The 25801-nt window shown below is 39.3% G+C and overlaps 5 protein-coding genes across 5 annotated transcripts; 1 reads left to right on the forward strand and 4 right to left on the reverse strand.

Moving 5' to 3' along the window:
• Window positions 1-275: 275 nt before the first annotated feature.
• LOC149647303 (uncharacterized) lies at window positions 276-1909 on the reverse strand. Its single transcript, XM_089849728.1, has 2 exons — window positions 1611-1909; window positions 276-1540 (listed from the first exon to the last, which is right to left on the reverse strand). The coding sequence occupies exons 1-2, from the start codon at window positions 1692-1694 to the stop codon at window positions 1277-1279; spliced, it is 348 nt and encodes a 115-aa protein (XP_089705854.1). The 5' UTR covers window positions 1695-1909; the 3' UTR covers window positions 276-1276.
• A 392-nt stretch (window positions 1910-2301) lies between these two features.
• On the reverse strand, window positions 2302-4248 carry LOC149647304 (uncharacterized). The gene is made up of 3 exons (XM_089849729.1): window positions 3906-4248; window positions 2791-2908; window positions 2302-2581 (listed from the first exon to the last, which is right to left on the reverse strand). Exons 1-3 carry the CDS (start codon window positions 4004-4006, stop codon window positions 2318-2320), a joined length of 483 nt encoding a protein of 160 aa, XP_089705855.1. The 5' UTR covers window positions 4007-4248; the 3' UTR covers window positions 2302-2317.
• LOC149647305 (nose resistant to fluoxetine protein 6-like) lies at window positions 4049-7416 on the reverse strand. Its single transcript, XM_089849626.1, has 5 exons — window positions 7256-7416; window positions 6281-6374; window positions 5253-5354; window positions 5018-5183; window positions 4049-4174 (listed from the first exon to the last, which is right to left on the reverse strand). Exons 1-5 carry the CDS (start codon window positions 7278-7280, stop codon window positions 4049-4051), a joined length of 513 nt encoding a protein of 170 aa, XP_089705752.1. The 5' UTR covers window positions 7281-7416.
• Window positions 7417-11063: 3647 nt separating this feature from the next.
• Window positions 11064-13595, forward strand: LOC149647306 (uncharacterized). Its single transcript, XM_089850176.1, has 2 exons — window positions 11064-13215; window positions 13278-13595. Exons 1-2 carry the CDS (start codon window positions 13009-13011, stop codon window positions 13593-13595), a joined length of 525 nt encoding a protein of 174 aa, XP_089706302.1. The 5' UTR covers window positions 11064-13008.
• A 4913-nt stretch (window positions 13596-18508) lies between these two features.
• LOC149647307 (nose resistant to fluoxetine protein 6-like) lies at window positions 18509-22305 on the reverse strand. Its single transcript, XM_089849627.1, has 7 exons — window positions 22264-22305; window positions 21385-21443; window positions 21175-21297; window positions 20043-20160; window positions 19647-19833; window positions 18843-18985; window positions 18509-18772 (listed from the first exon to the last, which is right to left on the reverse strand). Exons 1-7 carry the CDS (start codon window positions 22303-22305, stop codon window positions 18509-18511), a joined length of 936 nt encoding a protein of 311 aa, XP_089705753.1.
• Between the last annotated feature and the right edge of the window lie 3496 nt (window positions 22306-25801).

Below are 25801 nucleotides of genomic sequence, written 5' to 3' on the forward strand. Positions count from 1 at the left end.
AAAAATACAAATTAAATAGTTTCTTATTACAATATGATAATTAGCATTTAATTAGTCTTAAAAACGAGTACTACTGCGCCATCCGCCATTGGTTTAGTGGCCTCTGCTATTGATAATTATAGTTGTATCGGGAATAACTTATCATTTAGTAACAATAAAGGATGCATATTTAAGGAAAATAAATGTGCATTTAACTTGAGTAGGAGAGGTAATAGTTTGGTTTTCCCAACTTGTCAATTCATGATTTTTAATATAAGTGTATCATTATTACAGAAACGTATTTGAAAAATACTTGACCATTCGAATATAATATTTTCTGTTGCGAACAACGAAACGAGACTTGCATCAACATTTTTTTAACCTTCGTTTTAGGAGCAAATTGGTAAGTAACATATTTTTATTGAAATTTAAAACCAGAGAAAATAGTCTTAAGTAGAAGATATTGTCCTTGTGAGCGCATTGCACGTATGTTACTGGTTTTTGTTTTGTTCTTGCACCGTTTCCGCCTGTCTGATAGGTTTATCTTCAAGATTGACGTCATAACCGGAAATTTTGGGGATAATTTTGCATAATAAACCTATCGACCCTACCTTCTATTACAAAAGTCGGGGTAAAATAAAGTCTAGCGTTTCACCGCCTTTTTATAAGTAGGTTAAGACCGAACATTCGCTATGTGTACAACAAAGACGCTAGATATGGCTTTAAACAAAGGGATTTCGCTGGACTGGTAACCTTGAAGATCTTTGGATAACATAGCGGATGCTAGGTATACTCCTCCTAAGACCATGAAACACAGATGGACTGGAAACATAAGGTAAAACCGCCGTTCTTCTAATGGCATCGCCTGTCTTCGCCGCCCCTAGCGGGAGAGTCCCGAAACTTAATTCGACTCATAAGCCTTATGTTATGGCTGCTATGGTTTGAGTCGAAAAAGTTTCGATATTGGTCGCGGCATGGCCCTGCCATTGAACCACGTACCGTATCTCCATTCCAGTCCAAGGATGATGGGGAAGGATACGAAAACTGAGAGAAATCTGCGCGCTAAGTGTGTAACGGCTCAGGTTGGGTGGGACGCCAAAAATGGGGCAGGAATAGTCGGACGCACTGGTAATTGGTTAATATGGACTACAGACGAACCAATTACAATCGAGTCCGACTATTATTCCCCCATTTTTGGCGTCCCACCCAACCTGAATCGTTCCACAGTGAGCTCGCCTATTTCTCGCATCTCCATTCCAGTCCATCTGTGTTTAATGGTCTTTCCTTTGAAAAGAGTCTATTCTTTCTTTTTGAACTCTGCTGCTGTCTTGTCGGTACAAGTTCCATTATTTTGTTCTAAAACCGTTCTGAATTTTGCATTAATTCCCTCATGAGAACTGTCCGTAATCGTGGATTTTTCATCTTCTGCAGTATCTTTAAATTTATCTTCTATTGATGTCATTAATATGTCCACGACTTTAAAAATTGAAAGCTCGTAAAATAAGTGTACGAAAGATGCGATTAAACAGGTCAGAATATAGGACCAAGTAAAGAACATTAGCTGAAATGGCCAAGGTTTAGGGTATATTTTTTTACTATGTTTTGCCACGTGGGCTCCTTTTAGTACTTACTAAAAACACTAATTTCGAAGACTGAGCAGTGTCCAATTCCACAATTAGAGCGTTGATGACAATTAAATTAGTTAAAAATATCATCCGAATTATTTTTGAAAACTCGGCGAAGAATCTTATTGAGAGAAAGTTGTTCAGCCATCCTGTAAAGTTCCGTGCATTTTATTTTCACTGATGATACTATTTTAAATTTATAAGATATGTTTCATAAGTTTGTCACTGGTTAGAAACTGGAGCTTGTCATGAAGTGACGTAGGTCAGAGATTCAGGGTAAAGCGACGCCCGGTCAGGCGCTGTCAAAGACTAAATTGTAAAATGGACTGCTAAATCGAGTCTAGTCAATTCTCGCTTGTCTTTCTCGAGCCCCGAGTCTCTAGCATTACGAAGTATAGGTAGTATCATACTTATGGAATATATCTTATAAACTTATGATACTATCGTTAGTGGAAACGAGGGTTATTCACAATTATAAACAAGCTCATAAGGCCAGAGCAAGGAGGCTTGTACGCATGCGCGACAACGTACGCTCTCTTGTCGTGACCATGGTAACGGGGACTGACTACGTGCATTTTTCCTTACCGAATCCATAGTCAACTTACCTCCAGGGCTGGATTAAGCATTTTTGCACCCGGGGGCCGAGATAGCTTGCGCCCCCTTAAGTCGGAAGAAACGTTACAGTAAATGTCGCTAAGGGGGAATAGTTTAACTCAATGCGCCCCCAACAAGCCTTGCGCCCGGGGGCCAGTGACCCCTCGCCCCCCCCCCTTAATCCGGCCCTGCTTACCTCCATTTCCAGTGGCGCAAATAAACGATAGCCAAAATAACGTAATAGAAAAGAACGGTCTTTGAAGCGTGTTGTAGATCACAGCCTCCAATTGCGTGAATGGTACTCCATTCTGCCATGGATATGTTGCCAAGAATATGTAACTATTTAGTGATAAAATTACGATCCATCCAAAGGCCCGCTTCCGCTAGAATATTGAAGGTTTTTTAATTGAAGTTTGATTTCAAGGAATAATTTAAGTAGTTAGAATAGAAATAACATAAAGAAAGGCACTGGTTTGAATGAAACGATGTCAAGTCCAGCTTTTTTCGTTGACCAATCATCACGCCTCTTTAAAATGACGTTACCCTCTCTATTTGCTATTTCTATTTGTCTTTGGTACTTATTTACGCATACCATAGATATTTTGTAGTCGATTCTCTTAGATAAAACTGTTCCTAAAATCAAGCCACATCCGTAGGGGAAGAAATGGTCTTGTGGGTAATGACTATCCTCTAGGTACGATCGAATGCTTCTGTAAATTGAAATCATCTTATCAAGATTATATCTATGTCTATCTATATCTATATAAATCAAAGTCCTGACTGACTGACTGATAATCAACGCCCAGCCCAAACCGCTTGCCCTAGAAGGCTGAAAATTTGCAAGAACGTTTCTCATAAGTAGTAGGCGCGTACTAAGAAAGATTTCCCCACAATCCGCCGCCATCTTAATAAATGGCGCCCAGAAATGTAAAAAATCCTCTCTACGCAACAAAGTCCGCGCGTTTCAGCCGATTTCGCAAATATTTAGTACACTGGTTTCCTTTAACCTATAGACGGGCTGAATGGTCTTTTGGGTTCGATTTGTTGCCATCTTTTTAAATGGCGGCCAGGAATTTAAAAACCGTTCTTTATGGAATAATGTCCATGTGAAAAGTAATAAAAAATGTCCCTAGGGGCTGACGGGCAACGCCGAGTGCCTTCGCTCCTAGGGTGTTACAAAATATTAGTCATCAGTAAAATCTACCCATTCTTTAGATCATTTTGATGAAAGTTATTATACGCGAGCGACGCCGCGGGTAACAGCTACTAAATAAATGAACATATGGCGGACCACGGACCACGGACGTTCTCTTCCGAACACGCGTGGTCAAAAATGACGTCACGACTCTAGCTTATTGCTGATTGGCTCACGCAGATCGTTAACGTTGAACGCGGCCGAAAAATAAGAAAGCTACTATCGCCACACACAACAAAATTTCGGTCCAGCAAAACTATCTTTGTTTTTTCAGTTGTCGCTTGACGTCGGGCGAATGTGAAAACCATACGCTGACCTCTGGTGTGAGGCTCTAACCGTCTTTTTGTATTGACTCTTTATGAATTACCTTCTCAACGGATCGCGTTATGTCCGGCTCCTCGGCTGCGCGTGAGAGAGAGATCGGGCAGTTCCGTTATACTTACGTTCGCCTACCTCCTCATATTTGCTCACTGGCTGCTTGTTGTAATATATTTTTACAGATTTCAACTTACGGTATATCAGCTCCATTTACAAGGATAGTGGGGGGTTGTCCATTTATATACTGAATATAAGGGACGCTGACAATTGAAACAGCCATGAGAATAGCGACCATCCAATATGCTACTAATCGATTCCTGAGTATTTAAATACTAAATTAGTTCTTGTTTATCGTGAGAAATATAATGGAAAAGCTTGCTTGCCTTTTGTATAGAAATATATACAGCAAACAAAATACGAAAAGTTGTATATCAGCGCTGGCGTACCAAGTTTGAGATAAACACTGAGTTGGGTGAAAAATTATTAGTTACACGAAGAACAGAATGATTTTTGGGTTAGCTAACGTCAAGTGTGAATTATTTGATAGTTCTTAGTGAACTATTGATTAGACCAGAAGTAAGATGAGACTAGAAGTAAAGAGCTCTAGCATTGGTAATAGAAAAAATTTGAGGATTTTATGCCGCTTCCATCGCGCCTACACTAGAGAGAAAAAAGTTGGTCGAGTTCCAAAAATATTTCCTACCCCCTTCCCCTCACGCTAAAACCGCGGAACACGGACCCGAGTGCTTGAATCTAGTTCGGCCGTCTACCACCGCGAGCGTCTCACGTTTTGGAGGGAAAACTCAGAAACCGCTACCAGAGTTCCAACTGTTGGTGTGTTATCATGAATATTCACTTTGGCCAAGTGAAGAATTTGGTTAACTCGAAACTTCTAGTCTCTTATCCTACTTCTGATTAGACAAAGATTACGAAGGATATTCGGCTATGCAGGATGTGTCTCATAAACCTTTCATAAATTAAAGAGTCTGTAAAGATTCGGCAGAACGTTGAATTTTTTTGGTAGAGTCGTTATTGACGATACAACCCCAGGTGTAAGCAAAACGAAATTCTTTCCAAGCTTCAGGGACCTAAGTTTGGCGGCCCATATCTATCTCCGTAACTTTATATTGTAAACCACGTGTTCTTTCACACTTTGCGCATGGTTTGACTCTAAGAACAAACACACCCTTCAATTTTTGGTAGACTTATCAGAAACAATCCCTTTTAAATTCTGTTAGCGGACCGGTGAGGCACATTGTGTTCATGTGTTTAACAATTGTTCGGCTTTGTAATAGTTCATACGTACACTGTCTTCTATCTTCTGAAAATTAGTGATGAACAATGGTATATACCACCAATTTTTCAAGCAAGCCTTTTTCTTATCGTTGACCACAAAATCATGAAGTGGACCGTCTCCTATCCAGGATGTCAATATGAACACGCAGATAGTTAATAAAGATATAAGACCTAATCTATTGGAATAAAAAATTATTTATAAATGTAATCAGGAATTCATTTGATTTTAAAGAAGATATTTTTACTTCAATGCTCTTTTAGTAAGAGGAATAACTATTTCTCTGACCACACCGAGTTTATTTTTAAAGTTCTTAGAACGTAGATAAGCGTACGACGTGATGAATGAACTGTAGATAATGAAAAGTATATTTTAATAAAGCACATGATCAGGGGTAATTACAGAACATAACGACAACAACGACTAAACGATAAACGTTTTCTGCGTATTTTCCAGTATTGTTTTCAAAAGTTCTTCATTCCAAAGACCACGGAATAACATGCAAAATCCCGAATATGATCTTAGGAATTAAGGGACCAACAAAAATGGCAGTAAACAAAAACACCTTTTCTAGGCTATTCGTAGAGTAATACCAAAAGTAAGATATTAAGGGACTAGAAATATTCTACTTCTGGTACTACTTACTTCTAAACTAATTAAACAATTTGAAACAATATAGGGTGTTTCTAAAAGGCCTGCCATTTATTCAAGAGCGTTTTTTCAGAGCCGAGGCTGAAGGGCAAGTGTCAAAGATTATGGGGACCTACAAAATTTAGTTACGAAGATATGGGGACCTACAAAATTTAGTTACGAAGATATGGGGACCTACAACATTTAGTTACGAAGATATGGGGACCTACAACATTTAGTTACGAAGATATGGGGACCTACAACGTTTTGTTACGAAGATATGGGGACCTACAACGTTTTGTTACGAAGATATGGGGACCTACAACGTTTTGTTACGAAGATATGGGGACCTACAACGTTTTGTTACGAAGATATGGGGACCTACAACGTTTTGTTACGAAGATATGGGGACCTACAACGTTTTGTTACGAAGATATGGGCTCCCAGATACTGGCCCCTAAAGCAAGGCTGGTAAAGTAAACCTAATTACTCCGAATGTTGCACTGTTTCTTTGTTTTAGCAGCCAATATTTGGGAGCCCGTATAACTTAATATTGTAGATCCCGTGTTCTTTGACACTTTAAACTCCGTTTGACGCAAAGAGCTCGCCATTTAAGATATGGAAGACCCACCCCTGTGTACTTACGTTATAAAGAAGAAAATATCAAGTGCAACGTGTCCATTAACCAATAATTGCGTAATTACGTTTTGTCTAAAACTGTTCATTTTTTCCTGATCATCTATATTAAACGAAAAATAATGATTCGGAGTTTTGAGAAAGAGTTGGAATATTAAGCGTGTTATTATCATGAAAAGTAATGAGCCTGCGGAATGGTATATAGCATTGGCAATGAGACACTAAAGAGATTGCTGCGCATATCCTACGCAACACTTCTAAACGCTCCAATGGGTAGTGAGTTTAATCGCATCACCTCTCTACATTAGATTTTAACCCCGTGTGTACTAAATAGGAAGATTTTGCAAAATTTTCATCGCCAACGCCGGTCACTGTGTAATGCATTGCTCATAGTAACTGCCAATTTAATGAGTGTCCCTTGTATGAACAACTCCAGAAGAGCAGTTCCCGAAATAGCAACCGCGATTTCAAAAGTACAGCGGCGTTGTTCAAAACTACTGTATAACAAATAGCGGCCGCTGTTTTGGCAAATAGCATTGTTAAACTGAAGCTTTTAGAAATTCTTAACCCTACCGATTGCCTTTCCTATTGAGTTCAACAAGATCAACATACGCTAACCTAACCTAACCTAAATTATGGGATATCATATGATTTAATTGGACAATGTCCAGTGTCATGTGCTTATTTCCGGCACTGAACGTACTATCAAGGGGAATCTCTCCCGTATTTTCAATCCCTTTAGAGTTCCGGCTGAGGAAGTCACGCCTCGCTCAGATGAAGAAAGATTTCCAAGATTCGAGATTTCAAACGGGGGGATTTCAAAGGGTAAAAAACTAATCCCCCATCCGTGAAGTTAATTGTAATTGCTAACTTCCTAGGCTTATTTAATGGACTTTTGGAACCGCTTCTACGGGTTCCGCTCAATCATTAACCGCTTATATGAAAGCTTTCCTATATAATAAACTTCGTATGTAAGGTACTTACTGGCGACGAAGGTGAACTGCAGCATCAGTGCGAAATGAACAGCGTACAACCAAAAGCTTCCTATAACCCGAAGCCCATTTAAATGTTCAGTTGATGCAAAATACTTGGGAGTAGAAGTAAAACGCTCCCAATTCCGAGTTATGGAGAAGGTATTTGTGGCAGTGTTTACAAAACCTATATGACAATGTAAAGAAATTTGGTTAGAATTTAAGCAGGGATATTAGATGTTTTAAGAGGGCTTCGGAGGGTGATGGAAGTTGTGGAAGCGTTATCGGCGTGTCATGCGCAGTAGGACTGTCTACCGGATTTCTGTTTTTACTACCATTCAAGACCAAATCGAGTATGATGGGGAAGGATGCGAAATCTGAGAGAAATAGGCGCGTTTACTGTGGAACGGCTTAGGTCCGGTGGGACGCAAAAAATGGGGGAAGAAACCGACGAATACTCGGAATGCGATTTCAATTTGTTCTTGAAAGGGAAAAACAAGACGGTGCGCGAAATGTACGAGCTGCTCATCCCTCTTAAAACATCTAGTATCCCTGATTTTAATCAGACGAGCAAGACTATCAAGGCTTTTCGTCCAGCACATTTCGTTCTGTTAGCTGGTTCATTTTTCTGGAAAAATTCCACTAGGGCGCTGACTGCACTCAAAGCTTGGAAGCTGCCAAGAACACATCTGAACATATGTAAAACCCAGGAATTAATTTATCTAGTGTTAACATAAATATTAATTATTTACATTGCTATAATGACGTTGGGTTCAATTGGTTTTGGTTTCTTAGTTTTGCACCAAGGAACATTGGCGTTGAAGTTAACAATCTGAGCCACTATTATTCGCATAAAATTTGAAGTATATGCAGATTATGAAATAGCAAAATGCGAACAAATTAAAGTTGCTCACTCCCTCCCCCAACGCTTGACCTACCGCCATTGGCTATTTTTTCAACGTCATCGTGCGTGCAGGTTGATGGAAGGCAAAGCCCATAGCGAAATGCTCGCGTGTTAAATTCCCATCCCCGTTTGTGGAGCTCCTCGATAAACTGGTTTCATAAAGACATCTTAAGTTACTACAGTGTTAATCGAAAGAAAAATTTTCGAGGATTGGAAATTTCCCAAGAATAACGCTCACAAAACCACTTTAATTGTAGTGATTCAGTATAAATATAGATTTCTCAATAGTGAGTCAACATGGCTAACACCAGAAGCCGATTAGGCTTTACACATGAAGTACGTAACATGTGCCTGGGGGAGCTACACGATATTCTCTAAGCTCCTAGGAAAGAACCTCCCCTTACGCGGAGGGAAATAGTTCAGTAACGCGGCTCCTTCGGATCCATCGGATCCTTCCGCCTAAAGAACCGATTTACCACGTACCTAAATTCGAGAACTACTATAAAGACTGAGTAGGGTATCTAAAATATTCTTTAGATAAAACTGTTCACAATACCAAAGATTATTTGGGAGTAAGGCGTTAAAATGTTATCAATCTGGGTAGCTTTTGCTTGGACTATTTAAGACGCCGTGCATCTGTTTTTTAACGAGGTATTTTTTTGTTCTCGCCGTTACGGCAAGCCCGGCCGCCGGCAGCTCGAGATGCGCCTCTCGGCCTCAGCCGCTGATATCTAGCCAAGGCTTAGTGTAGTTTTCGTGTCTAATTTTATTCGCAGAGCTATTTTTCTGTTGAAATTTAAAGAAAATCTTATCATATTTAGTTGAAGACTAAGTAAATGTCTCAAAACATTTCGAAACTTGAGTTTTAAAACGTTGAATATTTTATAACGACTACGGAACGGTACCGCAAATTCGCCTTCCGGGCCTCCCGGTTATGTCGACGGAGGTCCCATGCAAGAAAATAGTAATAGCCGTCGCCTATTGGTCTGGCATTAAAGAGGTTATCTATGGTTAGGGGGCTCATGATTGGTTAAAAGCTTTTTTGTTCGTCTGCTTAGTTTTTACTTCGGGAATATCATGAAATTCATGGCCAAAGCTGTGGAAAAGTGAGACTTACGTACTTTATGTGTGAAGCATAATCCGCTTTTGCTAACACTTTTGCCGCTTACCTCAAAGCTTGTGTTGAACTTTTCCATACCCGGTAAGATTTCGGGTTTTACAAGACCTTCATTGTGTCGTGGTATTGGGGGTCTAAAGTCAACTAAGCAATACTGTCCTTCAATTTCTAGTGACTCTTTCGTGCTAGGTCCAACTTCCGGTTTAGTAATGGCCAAACATTGATCGTAAGCTCCATACACTGTCCATGCTGAAAATGTCCTTCCTCCAGACCAAAATGGCGTAGCATCTAACACTACAATAAAATCGATTGATGAGTATCGGCATACGTTTATGATATATGTTCCATAATTATGACCCTTCCTATACTTCGTAATGTTAGACTTACAGCTCGAGCTAGTTCGAGAACGACAAGCGAGAATTGCAGACTACACTTGGTTAATGTTGCAGGACTTCCATCTTCCAATTTAGTCTGCATTACTAGACCTTTGACAGGTGTCACTTTACCCCGAATCTATGACCTACGTCACTTCATGACAAGCTCTCAGTAACCAGTGTCAAACTTATGGAACATATCTTATGAACTTAAGGTATCGGGTATTCGCCCGGATACTCGCGAAGCAAATTTTTTATTACCCGAACCCGATTCGATATCTTAAAATGACTACCCGCACACCCTCGTTAATACAAACTTTTAATAGCCCATATCCTTAAATCCTTTAAATCATCCAGAAAAATTCCAAGTGATAGTCTACACTTCGGGCTGAGTAAGACAAGTGCTTCCGAAGAACTGAGAAGATGCTTCATTTCGTCCGCTATTGTCCCGAACATTCGTTGCCATTTTGCTCCCATCCCGTCCCATTGTAGTCTGGATAATTGCGTACTGTTATACACGTGCTTATTAGGGTGATATCCTAATATCGCGAAACATATTTGAAGATTAACGCTAATAATTAAAAATATAACAATCTTTAAATTCATAACGTTAGCGAAACCGAGCAACATAAACGCAATGATGGCTCAAACTGAACTTTTCAAAAATTGTGCCTGAAATAAATAGTGTAGGTAGGTTCATATCCACAAGCAAACAAAAGCAACAAGGAAGTGTTAAAATTTTCAAATCCGGAAAAGTCCGTTTTTTGACGTTTTTTTATTTATTCCCAATAATTATGAAGTCAATTATAATCGCGTAATTAACTGAAATGTTTTTGAGTAGTACCACAAGGTAATATAAAGAAGTGATATCTAGTTTTCTAGGGAGAAGGTATAAGATGCCTAAGTATTCGCGCGTCATAGTCCCAATCCCCTTTTCAAAATACAAGGGGGACGTAAAAGTTGGCCGGGCTATTTCGCCTCTCCTCAGTCCGAAAATATGACTGTAATTTTCGTCATTCGCGTCGCCACGCTGACGTGAGTTTTCAAGAACCAATGAGATGCTGGTTGTAATTTAGAGGCGGCGGGGATTAACTCCGGTCCTACGTTTGGACTGGAGATAAAGCTGGAAATGTGGCGAATTTATACCTTCTCCCTAATAAACTAGATATCACTTCTTGGTAATATCACTTCTTCGCAATATCACTTCTTCGCAATATCACTTCTTCAAGGGTTTAGTTGACTGTGTTCAGTGGCGGATTTGCCAGAAGGCTGAGTAGGCTGGAGCCTAGGGCGTCAGATTTAAGGGGCGGCAAATTTGGGGCCAAAACTAGCCCCAAATTTTCCGCCCCTTAGCGGCCCCAAAATCTACGGGTACGGGTAGTTTAAAATTTTAAACTACCACTACCCGTAGTACAAGGGGGTGACTAGGTAAGGGTCGGAAAATCCACACAAGCTTGGTAAATAAATCCCCTTTTCTTTCATGCCTACGTAGACCAGGCTCGTTCCCTATTATTTTTACCTTCCCAAGCCGAAATCCAACATTTCACGGAATGGTGAAATACTTTTTTCGTTGTAGGAACGCGTTTTATTACAATAAAAAGATAGCAGTTGCTTTTTGGTCTTCATATGAAAATTTATTTTTTTCTCGTACCCACTGAGTAATTTTTGTTTTGGTTTTGGAGTCGGGCTGTTTCAGACGCGTTTTTTCTCTAGTAGAGTCTCGCCACTCTCGCCTCTTATCCTGATAATCCTGTCTAAGCAGGTCACCTCGGTGTCCTGAAATAGTGAAATTTCTAACAAAGGATACTACTAAAAATTGTTAGAATCATCATTATATCATACAATGAGTGATGGGAGAAAGCGACTTAGTGGAGCTGAGTATAAAAGGAAAGCCAAAATTAAAAAAGAAGAACAAGAAGAAGTTATCCGTAAAACGATAAAAATTGAGTTTTTTTAAAAGTGGAAGTGAGAGTAGCGTTGATAGACCAGGAACTTCAAGTTCAACAACATGCACAGTGAGTACGGATTTGAACTCCGCGGCCCAAGCCGCCCAACAACAACAAGTTCAACAACAGTCGACGTCTGTTGAACAATCTAGTTTTGATAAAACTGATTTAGAGACAGATGAATCAGAAACACCAATAAGTGCGCCTCAGGATGAGACGTTAGGAAATGACCAAGACTAGTCCAAGGGCAAACAACAGTAAATCTAAACAAAGATCCAGCTTTATGGAAAATCAACGATTCCTTAAGGGAGATTATCGCAAGGTACGGCTTCGATCAAAACAAGTCTTGTGACTTCTCTAAAAGTGAAAAATTATATGCTGATCAGCGGCGTTTCTTGCCAATAAGTATCTTCCAAAGAAAAATGAAAAATAATGAAGTTAATGACCGCAATTGGCTGGTTTATTCTGAAAGAAAAGGATCTGTATATTGCGGGCCCTGTTTGGCATTCGGTCCATTGGAGAACAAGAATCAGTTTGAGAGCGAAGGATTTAATGACTGGAAAAATGCAGAACACCGAGTAGCTCAGCATGAAACCTCTGCGCGTCATAAATCTAGTATCCTTAGTATGAAAGTTAGAAGTGAGATTGACGGCCGAGTCGACAATTTACTCCATGTCCAGGTGGACGAAGAAATTACTTACTGGAGAAACGTTCTGAAGAGGGTTGTTGCCGTAGTAAAGCGACTGTCTTCAAGAGGCCTCGCTTTCAGAGGAAAAAATGAAAAGTTTGGGGATCCACATAATGGAAATTATTGTATGATTTTGGAACTGTTAGCTGAATTCGATCCTTTTTAAGCCAGTCATATTGAACGATTTGGTAATCAAGGATCTGGAAGTACCAGTTACTAATCAAAGACCGTTATTGATGAGTTCAATCACTTAATGGGTCAAAAAGTCTTAAAACAAATTGGAGATGAGCTAAGAAAAGCGAAATATTTTTCCTTAATCGTTGGTCCAACACCAGATAGAGCACATGTGGACCACCTTACTCTCGTCATTAGATACGTTTTGGAAACAGGCGAACCGTGTGAAAGATTTTTAAAGTTTTTGCCCTCAGTGGAACATAAAGCTGAAGAAATGTTTTCTGCCATTATTTTGGAACTCAAAACACTGGGCATAAATATTGAAGACTGTCGTAGACAATCTTATGATAATGCCGCGAACATGTCTGGTGTGTACAATGGCCTACAGGCTAAAATTAAAAGCCAAGCCCCTTTTGCTTCTTTCGTTCCCTGCGCTGCCCACTCTTTAAATTTAGTGGCAACTGCGGCTGCTGAATCTTGCCCAGAAGCTTGTCGCTTCTTCATGTTGCTTCAAGAAATCTACGTTTTTTTTTGGAAGTTCGACACAACGCTGGCAAAAGTTAATGACTGAAATCGGTAAAGGGAAAACGCCAAAGAGAGTAAATCTAACACGCTGGTCAGCTAGAGAGGACGCGTGTAGAAGTTTGAGAGATTCTTGGCAAGAAGTCCTCAAAACTTTGGAATCAATCAAGGATGATTGTACCGAAAAGCCTGTAACGCGAAACGAAGCGAAGGGAATACTTTTAAATTTAGAAAAACTGGAAACTGCGGTAATGGTTGTTGTGTGGAATGTTTTTTGGAAAGAATAAACAAAGTGAATGTTCAAATTCAGGCGTCTACCGTAGATTTGATCACTGTTGCCGATCTTTATGAATCTCTTTCCAAGTTTTTTGTAGCTGAACGAGAAAATTTTAAGTATTTCGAAGAAAAGGCAATGGAATTAAGCGTATCAAAGCAGTATACAAAACACTTGGGGAAAAGACAGCAGAAAAGGAAAAGATTTTATGATGAAACACCCGATGAAGAAATGAAAATGACTGCGAGTGATACTTTCAGGGTAAACACATTTCTCGTCCTCATTGATAGACTCACATCCGAATTAAACAAGACGGCCCAAGGGCTCGTAATAGTAGCCATATCGTACGAGTGAATAGCCCCTCTATACCCTACCCTAATGAGTAGATAACCCCTCTATACGTTACCCTAATGAGTGAATAGCGCTATCTTTTTCAATGCTTAAATGATTTACCGTGCATAAAATCAGAGTGAATAGCCCCTCGATTCCCTACTCTAAACAGTGATTAAATTATAACCGTATAAATTTACTTATGGTGTAATTCTAATATTCCGGCGAATCGAAGAACAGATAGTTTTTAGTGATAATCCCCTCGATGAGTTTACGACATAGACTTATGCCGATGCACACTTATCGCATCTTATAGGTTTCTAACAAGGACTTATGCCCAGAAACTTTTGAAAGAGAAAGTTTAGTTATAGTGATTACGCATTTTAGTGATTATCCCCTCGAATTACCTTTAGCAATGCAAAAATGATCAAACGCATAACGCTCATTTAACACTATGTTAGCTCTATCTAAACCCATTTTTGAATTAACCGCCAAAACGTTCCAGTCAAACATAACATAGATGACGATAGCTACCGAACGAGAACGAAAAACGGGGAAAATCGTTATCTATTTAATTAGCACATACATAAAAAGAAAATAAATATAAAAACCCCAAACATACAAATTCATAAGTATCCGACTCCACAGATAAAAATTCAATAGTTTCCGACCCCACAGATTAAGAGGTACCCCACCCCACATCACCCCGACATTTTAGAGATAAGAATAAATAATAAAAAACTCGGAGTTTCTATCAAGTCTCTATGGTTCGTTGGTAGAGTGGATGTTTACTACGCCAGCGACCCGGGTTCGATTCCCGGATCTGACCTGAAAAAATTTTAATTAAAATTAAATCTCTAACCGAGCCCTGTAACCCCTATGGGTGGGTTGTGGTAATATAAAGTTCCTTTTAAGCTAAAATCTGACGATAACGAAGCGACAACCCCGGGCACTACTACTACTACTACTACTACTACTACTACTACGGACGGCTCGGGTCAAACTAAGAGCCTATCGTATACTACGATATGGCTAAAAAACGGCAGGAGGCCTACAACAATTTCAATGAAAAGTTTTCATTTCTGACCAAATTGAGTGAATTGTCATCATCAACCCTTACGGAAAAAACCCTTTTCTTGGTAGAAATGTATCCAAATGATTTAGAGACTGACTTAGTTCAAGAATGCATACATTTCCAATGCCACCTTTCTTCTGAAAGAATTTTAGTAAAACCAGATTCTAGATCATTGGAAAGTCTATCTTCGTTCCTGCGAAAATCGAATTTGCAAAACGTTTATCCAAACTTGGATATAGCAGTTCGCATGGCTCTATGTACACCAGCGACAAATTGTTCGGGTGAAAGAAGCTTTTCTTGCTTAAAACGGGTGAAAAATTACCTAAGATCTACCTTAAGTCAAGAAAAACTAAACGCCTTAGTTCTTTTGTGCATAGAGTCAGAGCTTATGAACAAGATTTCATACGACGATGTAATCGATGATTTTGCGAATACAAAATCGCGCAAAATGAAATTGTAAAACTTTCATTACTATGATTAATTAATTCAGTTAATTGAATTTGAGAATCAATCATTATCATCGTCATCATCAGCCGGATTGTTTTTATATGATATAATTGAAATATTGAATATTGTTTTAAAACTGTAAGTGAGCGCAATAAAATTTATTTAATTAGTTTTACGTTTTGTAGCAGTATTAAGGCATACCTTACCGCGTAGCCCCGTCTAATTAGAAGAACATGATTGAGCTTTTATAAGTTCAGAAATATACTCAAAAACTATTTCTAATTCTTATGTAATCTAAATCTAAAAATAATCTAGGAAATTACTCTTGTAGAGGTCGGTAGGGGCGGCAAAATTTGAATAGCCTACTGGCGGCAAAAGTGTAAATCCGCCACTGACTGTGTTACGTTTGAACGTATCACGTGTCGAACATTGCATTTCAAGTGCGTATGAGAAACGCCTAGCAACAAATTCAAGGTTTTATAGCGCTGTTCTTAAGGACCAACTAATCAAAATATTACAAGCTGCGGGCTATATAACAAAACTATAAATTAACTTGTTTTTCTGGGTCACGATCGAGGGGAACTTTACTACGAACTGGGAACTATATTTTCCTCTTCCTCTGCATTTGTCTGCACTGTGGGGGGCGACCGGTTGGGGGTGGGTGTCTGCAAGTGGGGGGGGCGGTTTGACCTCGAGGGGTGGGGGGGTGTGACCTTGACCTCTGACCCAAAAAAAATCTCATTTTGGAACCGGCTTTGGAAACCTGAAAAATCGGGGGCGTACAGGTCAGGGGGATGAGGAAATGGTAGTAATACTACTTTACATTATAGTTCTGGACACACCCCTACATAACTCATGTTACATCCCTTTAATATATGTCCGTTCCATGTAATTTGAATCATGTATTACTGTTCTTAGGAGACCCCGACCTTTAGACTTTTTGACTTAAGCAAAAAGTTGAGTAAACCCTTCCTTTTCACACGCCATTTTTACCGCCAAATGGAAACTTTAATGGACCCGCGAAAACGTTTTTTAATCATTTTGATTGGCTGAAGAAATGAAATCAAAAATTTTAGTTACCAAAAACTAGATCGCTGATCCAATTTTTCCTACCAAACTTAATTGGTAACTCAACTCATGCGGTGTAGACTGATTTATTGTTATTTTTGCCGCTCAAAATTTAAGCTAGATTCCCACTTGACCGAAAAAAACCGGCGGAAATCACACAGCCGACGGTAGAAATTTTAACTTACGCCGGCGTCCGGCGGTAGACCATTCACACTACGACTGAATTTTGAGTTTGGCGGTAGATATTTAGGTCTCGTGACAGATTTGATTTCCACAACATCTATTTCACGGTATGTTCCCATTTTCCCCAATCCCATAATACCCAAAAGGAATATTTCGCCCAAAAGATTTTTTCCCATTTCGCCCAAGCCCGGAAGTTGAGATCTAATTTTAGCCTATAGAAATAAAAATGACCTAGAAAAAATTAGCATTGTTGGGTTGGGTTAGGCTAGGTTAGGTTAGGTTGGGTTGGGTGGGAAGCCTTCACATGAGCAGTTCCCTTGTGAGCGGATTTCATATTAGCGGTCCTCAGAACAACAGTTCTTTAAATAGCGGTTCCCGAAATGGTAGTTTACCCGTTACAGCAATTACCGATACAGCGGTTCTCGTAAACGCGGCGTACCGTTACAGCAGTTCTCTAAAGAGCGGAAAAACAGATATGCAAAAAACTATAGTTGTTTATTATGGTGTAAGCTGGCCCAGCTGGGTTATATGAACTCAAAAAGAACTAGGTCAGATATGGATAATTTGGTTAGGTTAAAGTTGATTATTTCAACAAAATAGTATTAGGTCAGGTTAGGTTAGGTCAGGTTAGGTTAGGTTAGTAATATTTTGGAAATGGTTTAACAATGTTACGCCTTTTCCAAAAAAAAAATGTATACAATTATCTACTTCCGAAGTAAAATAACCTTTCTCGAATTATAATATGCCTTTTCCAAAAAATAACCTTTTTCAATTATCTACTTCTGAAATAAAAACCTTTCTCGAATTATTTTTCTATCCTGGTAAGAGAATTGTAAACTGATACAGCCTGACTCTTGGTTGAACTTATCGTTATCTCTCAAAATTATAATGTATTTAAAGGAAAATTTTAGATAACATAAAATTATGTCTTAGAAGCACGGCCCTATTCTGAATATGAAAGGGGAAAAAATACAAATTAAATAGTTTCTTATTACAATATGATAATTAGCATTTAATTAGTCTTAAAAACGAGTACTACTGCGCCATCCGCCATTGGTTTAGTGGCCTCTGCTATTGATAATAATAATTGTAACGGGAATAACTTATCATTTAGTAACAATAAAGGATGCGTATTTGAGGAAAATAAATGTGCATTTAACTTGAGTAGGAGAGGTAATATTTTGCTTTTCCCAATTCATGATTTTTAATTTAAGTATCACTATTACAGAAACCATGCAGAAACGTATTTGAAAATTACTTCACCATTCGAATATAATATTTTGAGATGCGAACGACGAAACGAGACATTTTTTAACCTTTCTTTTAGAGCAAATTGGTAAGTAACATTTTTATTGAAATTTAAATCCAGAGAAAATAGTCCTTAAGTAGAAGATATTGTCCTTGTGGGCGCATTGCACGTATTTTACGGGTTTTTGTTTTGTTCTTGCACCGTTTATTTCCGCCTGTCTGATAGGTTGATCTTCAAGATTGACGTCATAACCGGAAATTTTGGGGATCATTTTACATAATTATGTGTACAACCACGACACTAGATATGGCTTTAAACAAAGGGATTTCACTGGACTGGTAACCTTGAAGATCTTTGGATAACATAGCGGATGCTAGGTATACTGCATGGGGTTCCTCCTAGGACCATGAAACACAGATGGACGGGAAACATAAGGTAAAACCGCCGTTCTTCTAATGGCATCGCCTGTCTTCGCCCCCTAGCGGGGGAGTCCCGAAGCTTAATTGGACTCATAAGCCTTATGTTTTGGCTGCTATGGTTTGAGTCGAAAAAGTTTCAATATTGGTCGCGGCGTGGCGCTGCCATTGAACCACGTACCGTATCTCCATTCCAGTCCAAGGATGATGGGGGATGATGCGAACTCTGTGAGAAATAGGCGCGCTTACTGTGGAACGGCTCAGGTTGGGTGGAACGCCAAAAATGGGGGAGGAATAGTCGGACGTACTGGAAATTGGTTAATATGAGCTACAGACGAACCAATTACAATTGAGTCCGACTATTATTCCCCCATTTTTGGCGTCCCACCCAACCTGAATCGTTCCACAGTAAGCTCGCCTATTTCTCACAGATTTCGTATCCTCTCCCCATCTCCATTCCAGTCCATCTGTGTTTAATGGTCTTTCCTTTTTAAAGAGTCTATTCTTTCTTTTTGAACTCTGCGGCTGTCTTGTCGGTACAAGTTCCATTATTTTGTTCTAAAACAATTCTGAATTTTGCATTTATTCCCTCATGAGAACTGTCCGTAATCGTGGATTTTTCATCTTCAGCAGTATCTTTAAGTCTATCTTCTATTGATGTCATTAATATGTCCACGACTTTAAAAATTGAAAGCTCGTAAAATAAGTGTACGAAAGATGCGATTAAACAGGTCAGAATATAGGACCAAGTACCGAACATTAGCTGAAATGGCCAAGGTTTAGGGTGTATTTTTTTACTATGTTTTGCCACGTGGGCTCCTTTTAGTACTTACTAAAAACACTAATTTCGAAGACAGAGCAGTGTCCAATTCCACAATTAGAGCGTTGATGACAATTAAATTAGTTAAAAATATCATCCGAATTATTTTTGAAAACTCAGCGAAGAATCGTTTTGAGAGAAAGTTGTTCAGCCATCCTGTAAAGTTCCGGTGTTTTATTTTCACTGATGATACTATTTTAAATTCATAAGATATGTTCCATAAGTTTGTCACTGGTTACAAACTGGAGCTTGTCATGAATTGATTGAAGTAGGTCATAGATTCGAGGTAAAGCGACGCCCGGTCAGGCGCTGTCAAAGGCTTAGTACAGACTAAATTGTAAAATGGACTGCTAAATCGAGTCTAGTCAATTCTCGCTTGTCTTTCTCGAGCCCCGAGTCTCTAGCATTACGAAGTATAGGTAGTATCATACTTATGGAATATATCTTATAAACTTATGATACTATCGTTAGTGGAAACGAGGGTTATTCACAATTATAAACAAGCTCATAAGGCCTGAGCTGAGCAAGGAGGCTTGTACGCATGCGCGACAACGTACGCTCTCTTGTCGTGACCATGGTAACGGGGACTGACTACGTGCATTTTTCCTTACCGAATCCATAGTCAACTTACCTCCAGGGCTGGATTAAGCATTTTTGCACCCGGGGGCCGAGATAGCGTGCGCCCCCTTAGGTCGGAAAAAACGTTACAGTAAATGTCGCTAAGGAGGAATAGTTTAACTATATGCGCCCCCAACAAGCCTTGCGCCCGGGGGCCAGTGCCCCCTCGCCCCCCCCCCTTTAATCCGGCCCTGCTTACCTCCATTTCCAGTGGCGCAAACAAACGATAGCCAAAACAACGTGATTGAAAAGAACGGTCTTTGAAGGGTGTTGTAGATCACAGCCTCCAATTGCGTGAATGGTACTCCATTTTGCCATGGATATGTTGCCAAGAATATATAACTATTTAGTGATAAAATTACGATCCATCCAAAGGCCCGCTTCCGCTAGAATATTGAAGGTTTTTTAATTGAAGTTTGATTTCAAGGAATAATTTAAGTAGTTAGAATAGAAATAACATAAAGAAAGGCACTGGTTTGAATGGAACGATGTCAAGTCCAGCTTTTTTCGTTGACCAATCATCACGCCTCTTTAAAATGACGTTACCCTCTCTATTTGTTATTTCTATTTGTCTTTGGTACTTATTTACGCATACCATAGATATTTTGTAGTCGATTCTCTTAGATAAAACTGTTCCTAAAATCAAGCCACATCCGTAGGGGAAGAAATGGTCTTGTGGGTAATGACTATCCTCTAGGTACGATCGAATGCTTCTGTAAATTGAAATCATCTTATCAAGATTATATCAATGTCTATCTATAAATCAAAGTCCTGACAGACTGACTGACAATCAACGCCCAGCTCAAACCGTTGGCCCAAGAAGGCTGAAAATTTGCAGGAACGTTACTCTTAAGTAGTAGGCGCGTACTAAGAAAGATTTCCCCCCCAATCCGCCGCCATCTTAATAAATGGCGCCCACAAATGTAAAAAATCTTCTCTTTGCAACAAAGTCCCCGAGTTTCAGCCGATTTCACAAATATTTAGTACACTGGTTTCTTTTAACCTATAGATGGGCTGAATAGTCTTTTGGGTTCGATTTGTTGCCATCTTTTTAAATGGCTTCCAGGAATTGAAAAACCGTTATATATGGAATAATGCTCACGTGATAAGTAATAAAAAATGCATCCCTAGGGGCTGACGGGCAACGCCGAGTGCCTTCGCTCCTAGGGTGTTATAAAAATATTAATATTAATCATCAGTAAAATCTACCCATTCTTTATATCATTTTGATGGAAGTTCTTATTATACGCGAGCGACGCCGCGGGTAGCAGCTAGTAAGTGAATAAAGATATGGCGGACCACTGTCGTTCTCATCCGAACACGCGTGGTCAGAAATGACGGCACGACTCAAGCTTATTGCTGATTGGCTCACGCAGATCGTTAACGTTGAACGCGGCCGAAAAATAAGAAAGCTAATATCGCCACACACAACACAATTTCGGTCTAGCGAAACTATCTTTGTTTTTTCAGTTGTTGCTTGACGTCGGGCGAATGTGAAAACCATACGCTGACCTCTGGTGTGAGGCTCTAACCGTCTTTTTGTATTGACTCTTTATGAATTATCTTCTTAACGGATCGCGTTATGTCCGGCTCCTCGGCTGTGCGCCGAGGTAGGTGCGCGTGAGAGAGAGATCGGGCAGTTCCGTCATACTTACGTTCGCCTACCTACTTCTCATATTTGCTCACTGGCTGCTTGTTGTAATATATTTTTAAAGATTTCAACTTACGGTATATCAGCTCCATTTACAAGGATAGTGGGAGGTTGTCCATTTATATACTGAATATAAGGCACGCTGACAATTGAAACAGCCATGAGAATAGCGACCATCCAATATGCTACTAATCGATTCCTGAGTATTTAAATACTAAATTAGTTCTTGTTTATCGTGAGAAATATAATGGAAAAGCTCGCTTGCCTTTTGTATAGAAATATATACAGCATACAAAATACGAAAAGTTGTACATCCGCGCTGGCGTACCAAGTTTGAGATAAACACTGAGTAGGGTGAAAAATTATTAGTTACACCAGAAGTAAGATGACACTAGAAGTAAAGAGCTCTAGCATAGGTAGTAGATCCTGGCACTAGTGAACAAATTTGAGGATTTTACGCCGCTTTCATCGCGCCTACACTAGAAAGAAAAAATTGGACGAGTTCCAAGAAAATTCCAACCCACTTCGCCTCAACCTAAAGCCGTGGGTGCTTGAATCTAGTTCGACCGTCTACCGCCGCGAGCCTCTTACGTTTTGGAGGGAAAATTCAGAAACCGCTACCAGAGGGCCAACCGTTGATGTGTTATCGAGAATATTCACTTTCGCCAAGTGAAGAATTTGGTTATCTCCCTTATCTTACTTCTGGTTACACGAAGAACAGAATGATTTTTGGGTTCGCTAACGTCAAGCGTGAACTATTTGATAGTTCTTAGTGGGTAGGGAGTGAACTATTGATTAGACATAGATTACGGAGGATATTCGACTATGCAGGATGTGTCTCATAAACCTGTTATAAATTGAAGAGTCTGTAAAGATTTGGCCGACCTTTGAATATTTTTGACGTTACAACCCCAGGTGTAAGCAAAACGAAAGTCTATCCTAGCTTCAGGGGCCTATGTTTGGGGGCCCATATCTCCGTAAACCACATACTCTTTCACACTTTGCGCTCAGGTTGACTCAGAACAAACACACCGTTTAATTTATGGTAGACTTATGAGAAACAATCCCTATTAAATTCTGTTAGCTGACCGGTGATGCACATTGTGTTCATGTGTTTTCTTGAAAACATTTAACAATTGTTCGATTTGTAATAGTTCATACGTACACTGTCTTCTATCTTCTGAAAATTAGTGATGAACAATGGCATATACCACCAATTTTTTAAGCAAGCCTTTTTACTGTCGTTGACCACAAAATCATGAAGTGGACCATCCCCTATCCAGGATGTCAATATGAGCAGGCAGATAGTTAATAAAGATATAAGACCTAATCTATTGAAAAAAAATTATTTATAAATTGGATATAATCAGGAATTCATTTGATTTTAAAGAAGATATTTTTACTTCAATGCTCTTTTAGAAAGAGGAATACCTATTTCTCTGACCACGCCGAGTTTATTTTTAAAGTTCTTCGAACGTAGATGAGCGTACGACGTGATGAATGAACTATAGATAATGAAAAATATCTTTTAATTAGAGAAGATGATCAGGGGTAATTACAGAACATAACGTCAGCAGTGACAAAACGAGTTTTCTGCTTATTTTCCAGTATTGTTTTCAATAGTTCTTCTTTCCAAAGACCGCGGAATAACATGCAAAATCCCGATTATGACCTTAGGAATTAAGAGACCAACAAAACTGGCAGTAAACAGAAACACCTTTTCTATCCGTAGAGTAATACTTACTTCTTGACTAATTAAACCCTAAAACTATTTGAAACCATATAGGGTGTTTCTAAAAAGCCTGCCATATATTCAAGAGCGTTTTTTCAGAGCCGAGCTGAAGGGCAAGTGTCAAAGATTATGGGGACCTACAACATTTAGTTACGAAGATATGGGGACCTACAACATTTAGTTACGAAGATATGGGGACCTACAACATTTAGTTACGAAGATATGGGGACCTACAACATTTAGTTACGAAGATATGGGGACCTACAACATTTTGTTACGAAGATATGGGGACCTACAACATTTAGTTACGAAGATATGGGGACCTACAACATTTAGTTTCGAAGATATGGGGACCTACAACATTTAGTTTCGAAGATATGGGGACCTACAACATTTAGTTTCGAAGATATGGGGACCTACAACACTTAGTTTCGAAGATATGGGGACCTACAACATTTTGTTACGAAGATATGGGGACCTACAACGTTTTGTTACGAAGATATGGATGGGCCCCTAAAGCAAGGCTGGTAAAGTAAACCTAATTACTCCGAATGTTTCGCTGTTTCTTTGCTTTAGTAGCCAATATTTGGGAGCCCGTAAAACTAAATGTTGTAGATGCCATGTTCTTTGACACTTTAAACTCCGTTTGACGCAAAGAGTACACCATTTAAGATATGGCAGACTTATCCTAAACACCTTGTGTACTTACGTTATAAAGAAGAAAATATCTAGTGCAACGTGTCCATTAACCAATAATTGTGTAATTACGTTTTTGCTAAAACTGTTAAATTTTTCCTGATCATCTACATTATAGGAAAAATAGTGATTGAAAGTTTTGAGAATTAAATTGAATATTTTGCATGTTATTTTGATGAACTATAACCCTAAATGAATGAGTATGAGCCTACGGAATGGTGTATATAGTATTAGCAATGAGACACTAAAGAGATTGCTGCGCATGTCCAACGCAACACTTCCAAACGCTCTAATGGGTAGTGAGTTTAATCGCGTCACGTCTCTACATTAGATTTTAACCCAGTGTGTACTAAATCGGAAGATTTTGCTAACCTAACCTCACCGAAATTATGGGATATCTTATGATTCAGTTGGACAATGTCCAGTGTCCTGTGCTTATTTCCGGCCATGAACTTACTATCAAGGGGAATCTCTCCCGTATTTTCAATCCCATTAGAGATCCAGCTGAAGAAGTCACGCCCGCTCACATGAAGAAAGATTTCCAAGATTCGAGATTTCAAACAGGGGATTTCAAAGGGTAAAAAAATAATCCCCAATCCGTGGAGTTAAAACGAGTTCTTACCCCAGCAGAGACGTACCCTATTGTAATTGTTCACTTCATAGGCTAATTTAATGGACTTTTGGAAGCGCTTTTACGGGATCCGCTTATATGAAGGCTTCCATATGTAATAAACTTCGTATGTAAGGTACTTACTAACGACAAAGGTGAACTGCAGCATCATTCCGAAATGAACAATATACAACCATGAGCTTCCTATAACCCTAAGCCCATTTAAATGTTCAGTTGATGCAAAATACTTGGGAGTAGAAGTAAAACGCTCCCAATTTCGAGTTATGGAGAAAGTATTTATGGCAGTGTTTACAAAACCTATATGACAATGTAAAGAAATTGTGTTAGAATTTAAGCAGGGATATTAGATGTTTTAAGAGGGATTCTAAGGGAGATGGAAAATTGTGGAAGCGTTATCGGCGTGTCATGCGCAGTTGGGTCTACCGGATTTATAGTTTTACCATTCAAGGTCAAATCTAAGGTTTCTAAATCTAAGGTTTTGTCTATGAAGGGATTTCCACCTAAGCCTGTGGCTTATTTTCAGGTGGGTCCCTTTACAATGCATAGAGGGGTGCAAGGGGCTAGCCCCTATGCCACAGCTAACCTACAGCGCCCTATACTAACTATTACCGTTAACCTCTCCTAGTTTTGATGGAAAGGAGAAATTGAGGATGATGGGGGAGGGGAGGATGCGAAATCTGAGAGAAATAGGCGCGTTAACTGTGGAACGGCTTAGGTCCGGTGGGACGCAAAAAATGGGGGAAGATTACTCGGAATGCGATTTCAATGTGTCCTGGAAAGGGGAAAACAAGACGACGCGCGTTCTAGATTCCCGTTAAAATAACTCTCGGTATGTACAAGCTACTCGTCCCTCTTAAAACATCTAGTATCCCTGATTTTAATCAGACAAGCAAGACTGCTTTCAAGGCTTTTCATGGCAAGAACCTTTCGTTCTGTTAGCCGGTTTATTTTTCTGACAAAATTCCACGAGGGCGCTGACTGCACTCAAAGCTACGAAGCTGCCAAGAACACACCTGGACATATGTAAAAACCAGGAACTTATTTATCTATTGCAAACATAAACATTAATTATTTACATTGCTATAATGACGTTAGGTTCAATTGGTTTTGGTTTCTTAGTTTTGCACCAAGGTACATTGGCGTTGAAGTTGACAATCTGAGCCACTATTTTTCATATAAAATTTGAAATATATGCAGATTATTAAATAGCAAAATGCGAACAAATTAAAGTTGTGTCAACTCTTGATGCTCAATTTCTCCCCAACGCTTGACCTACCGCTATTAGCTATTTTTTCAACTTCATCTTGCGTGCAGGTTGACGGAAGACAAAGCCCATAGCGAAATGCTCGCGTGTTAAATTCCCATCCACGTTTGTGGAGCTCCTCGATAAACTGGTTTCATAAAGACATCTTAAGTTACTACAGTGTTAATCGAAAGAAATATATGAAATTTTCGAGGATTGGAATTTGGAAATTTCCCAAGTATAACGCTCACAAAACCACTTTCATTGTAGTGATTCAGTATAAATATAGATTTCTCAATAGTGAGTCAACATGGCTAACACTATTGCCACTTACCTCAAAGCTTGTGTTGAACTTTTCCATACCCGGTAAGGTTTCGGGTTTTACAAGACCTTCATTGTGT

The sequence above is a fragment of the Phalangium opilio genome, unplaced genomic scaffold (genome assembly GCF_054372755.1).
Source record: "Phalangium opilio isolate 3A_F unplaced genomic scaffold, DU_Popi_V2 ptg000089l_1, whole genome shotgun sequence".
In the NCBI taxonomy this organism is placed as follows: domain Eukaryota; kingdom Metazoa; phylum Arthropoda; class Arachnida; order Opiliones; family Phalangiidae; genus Phalangium; species Phalangium opilio.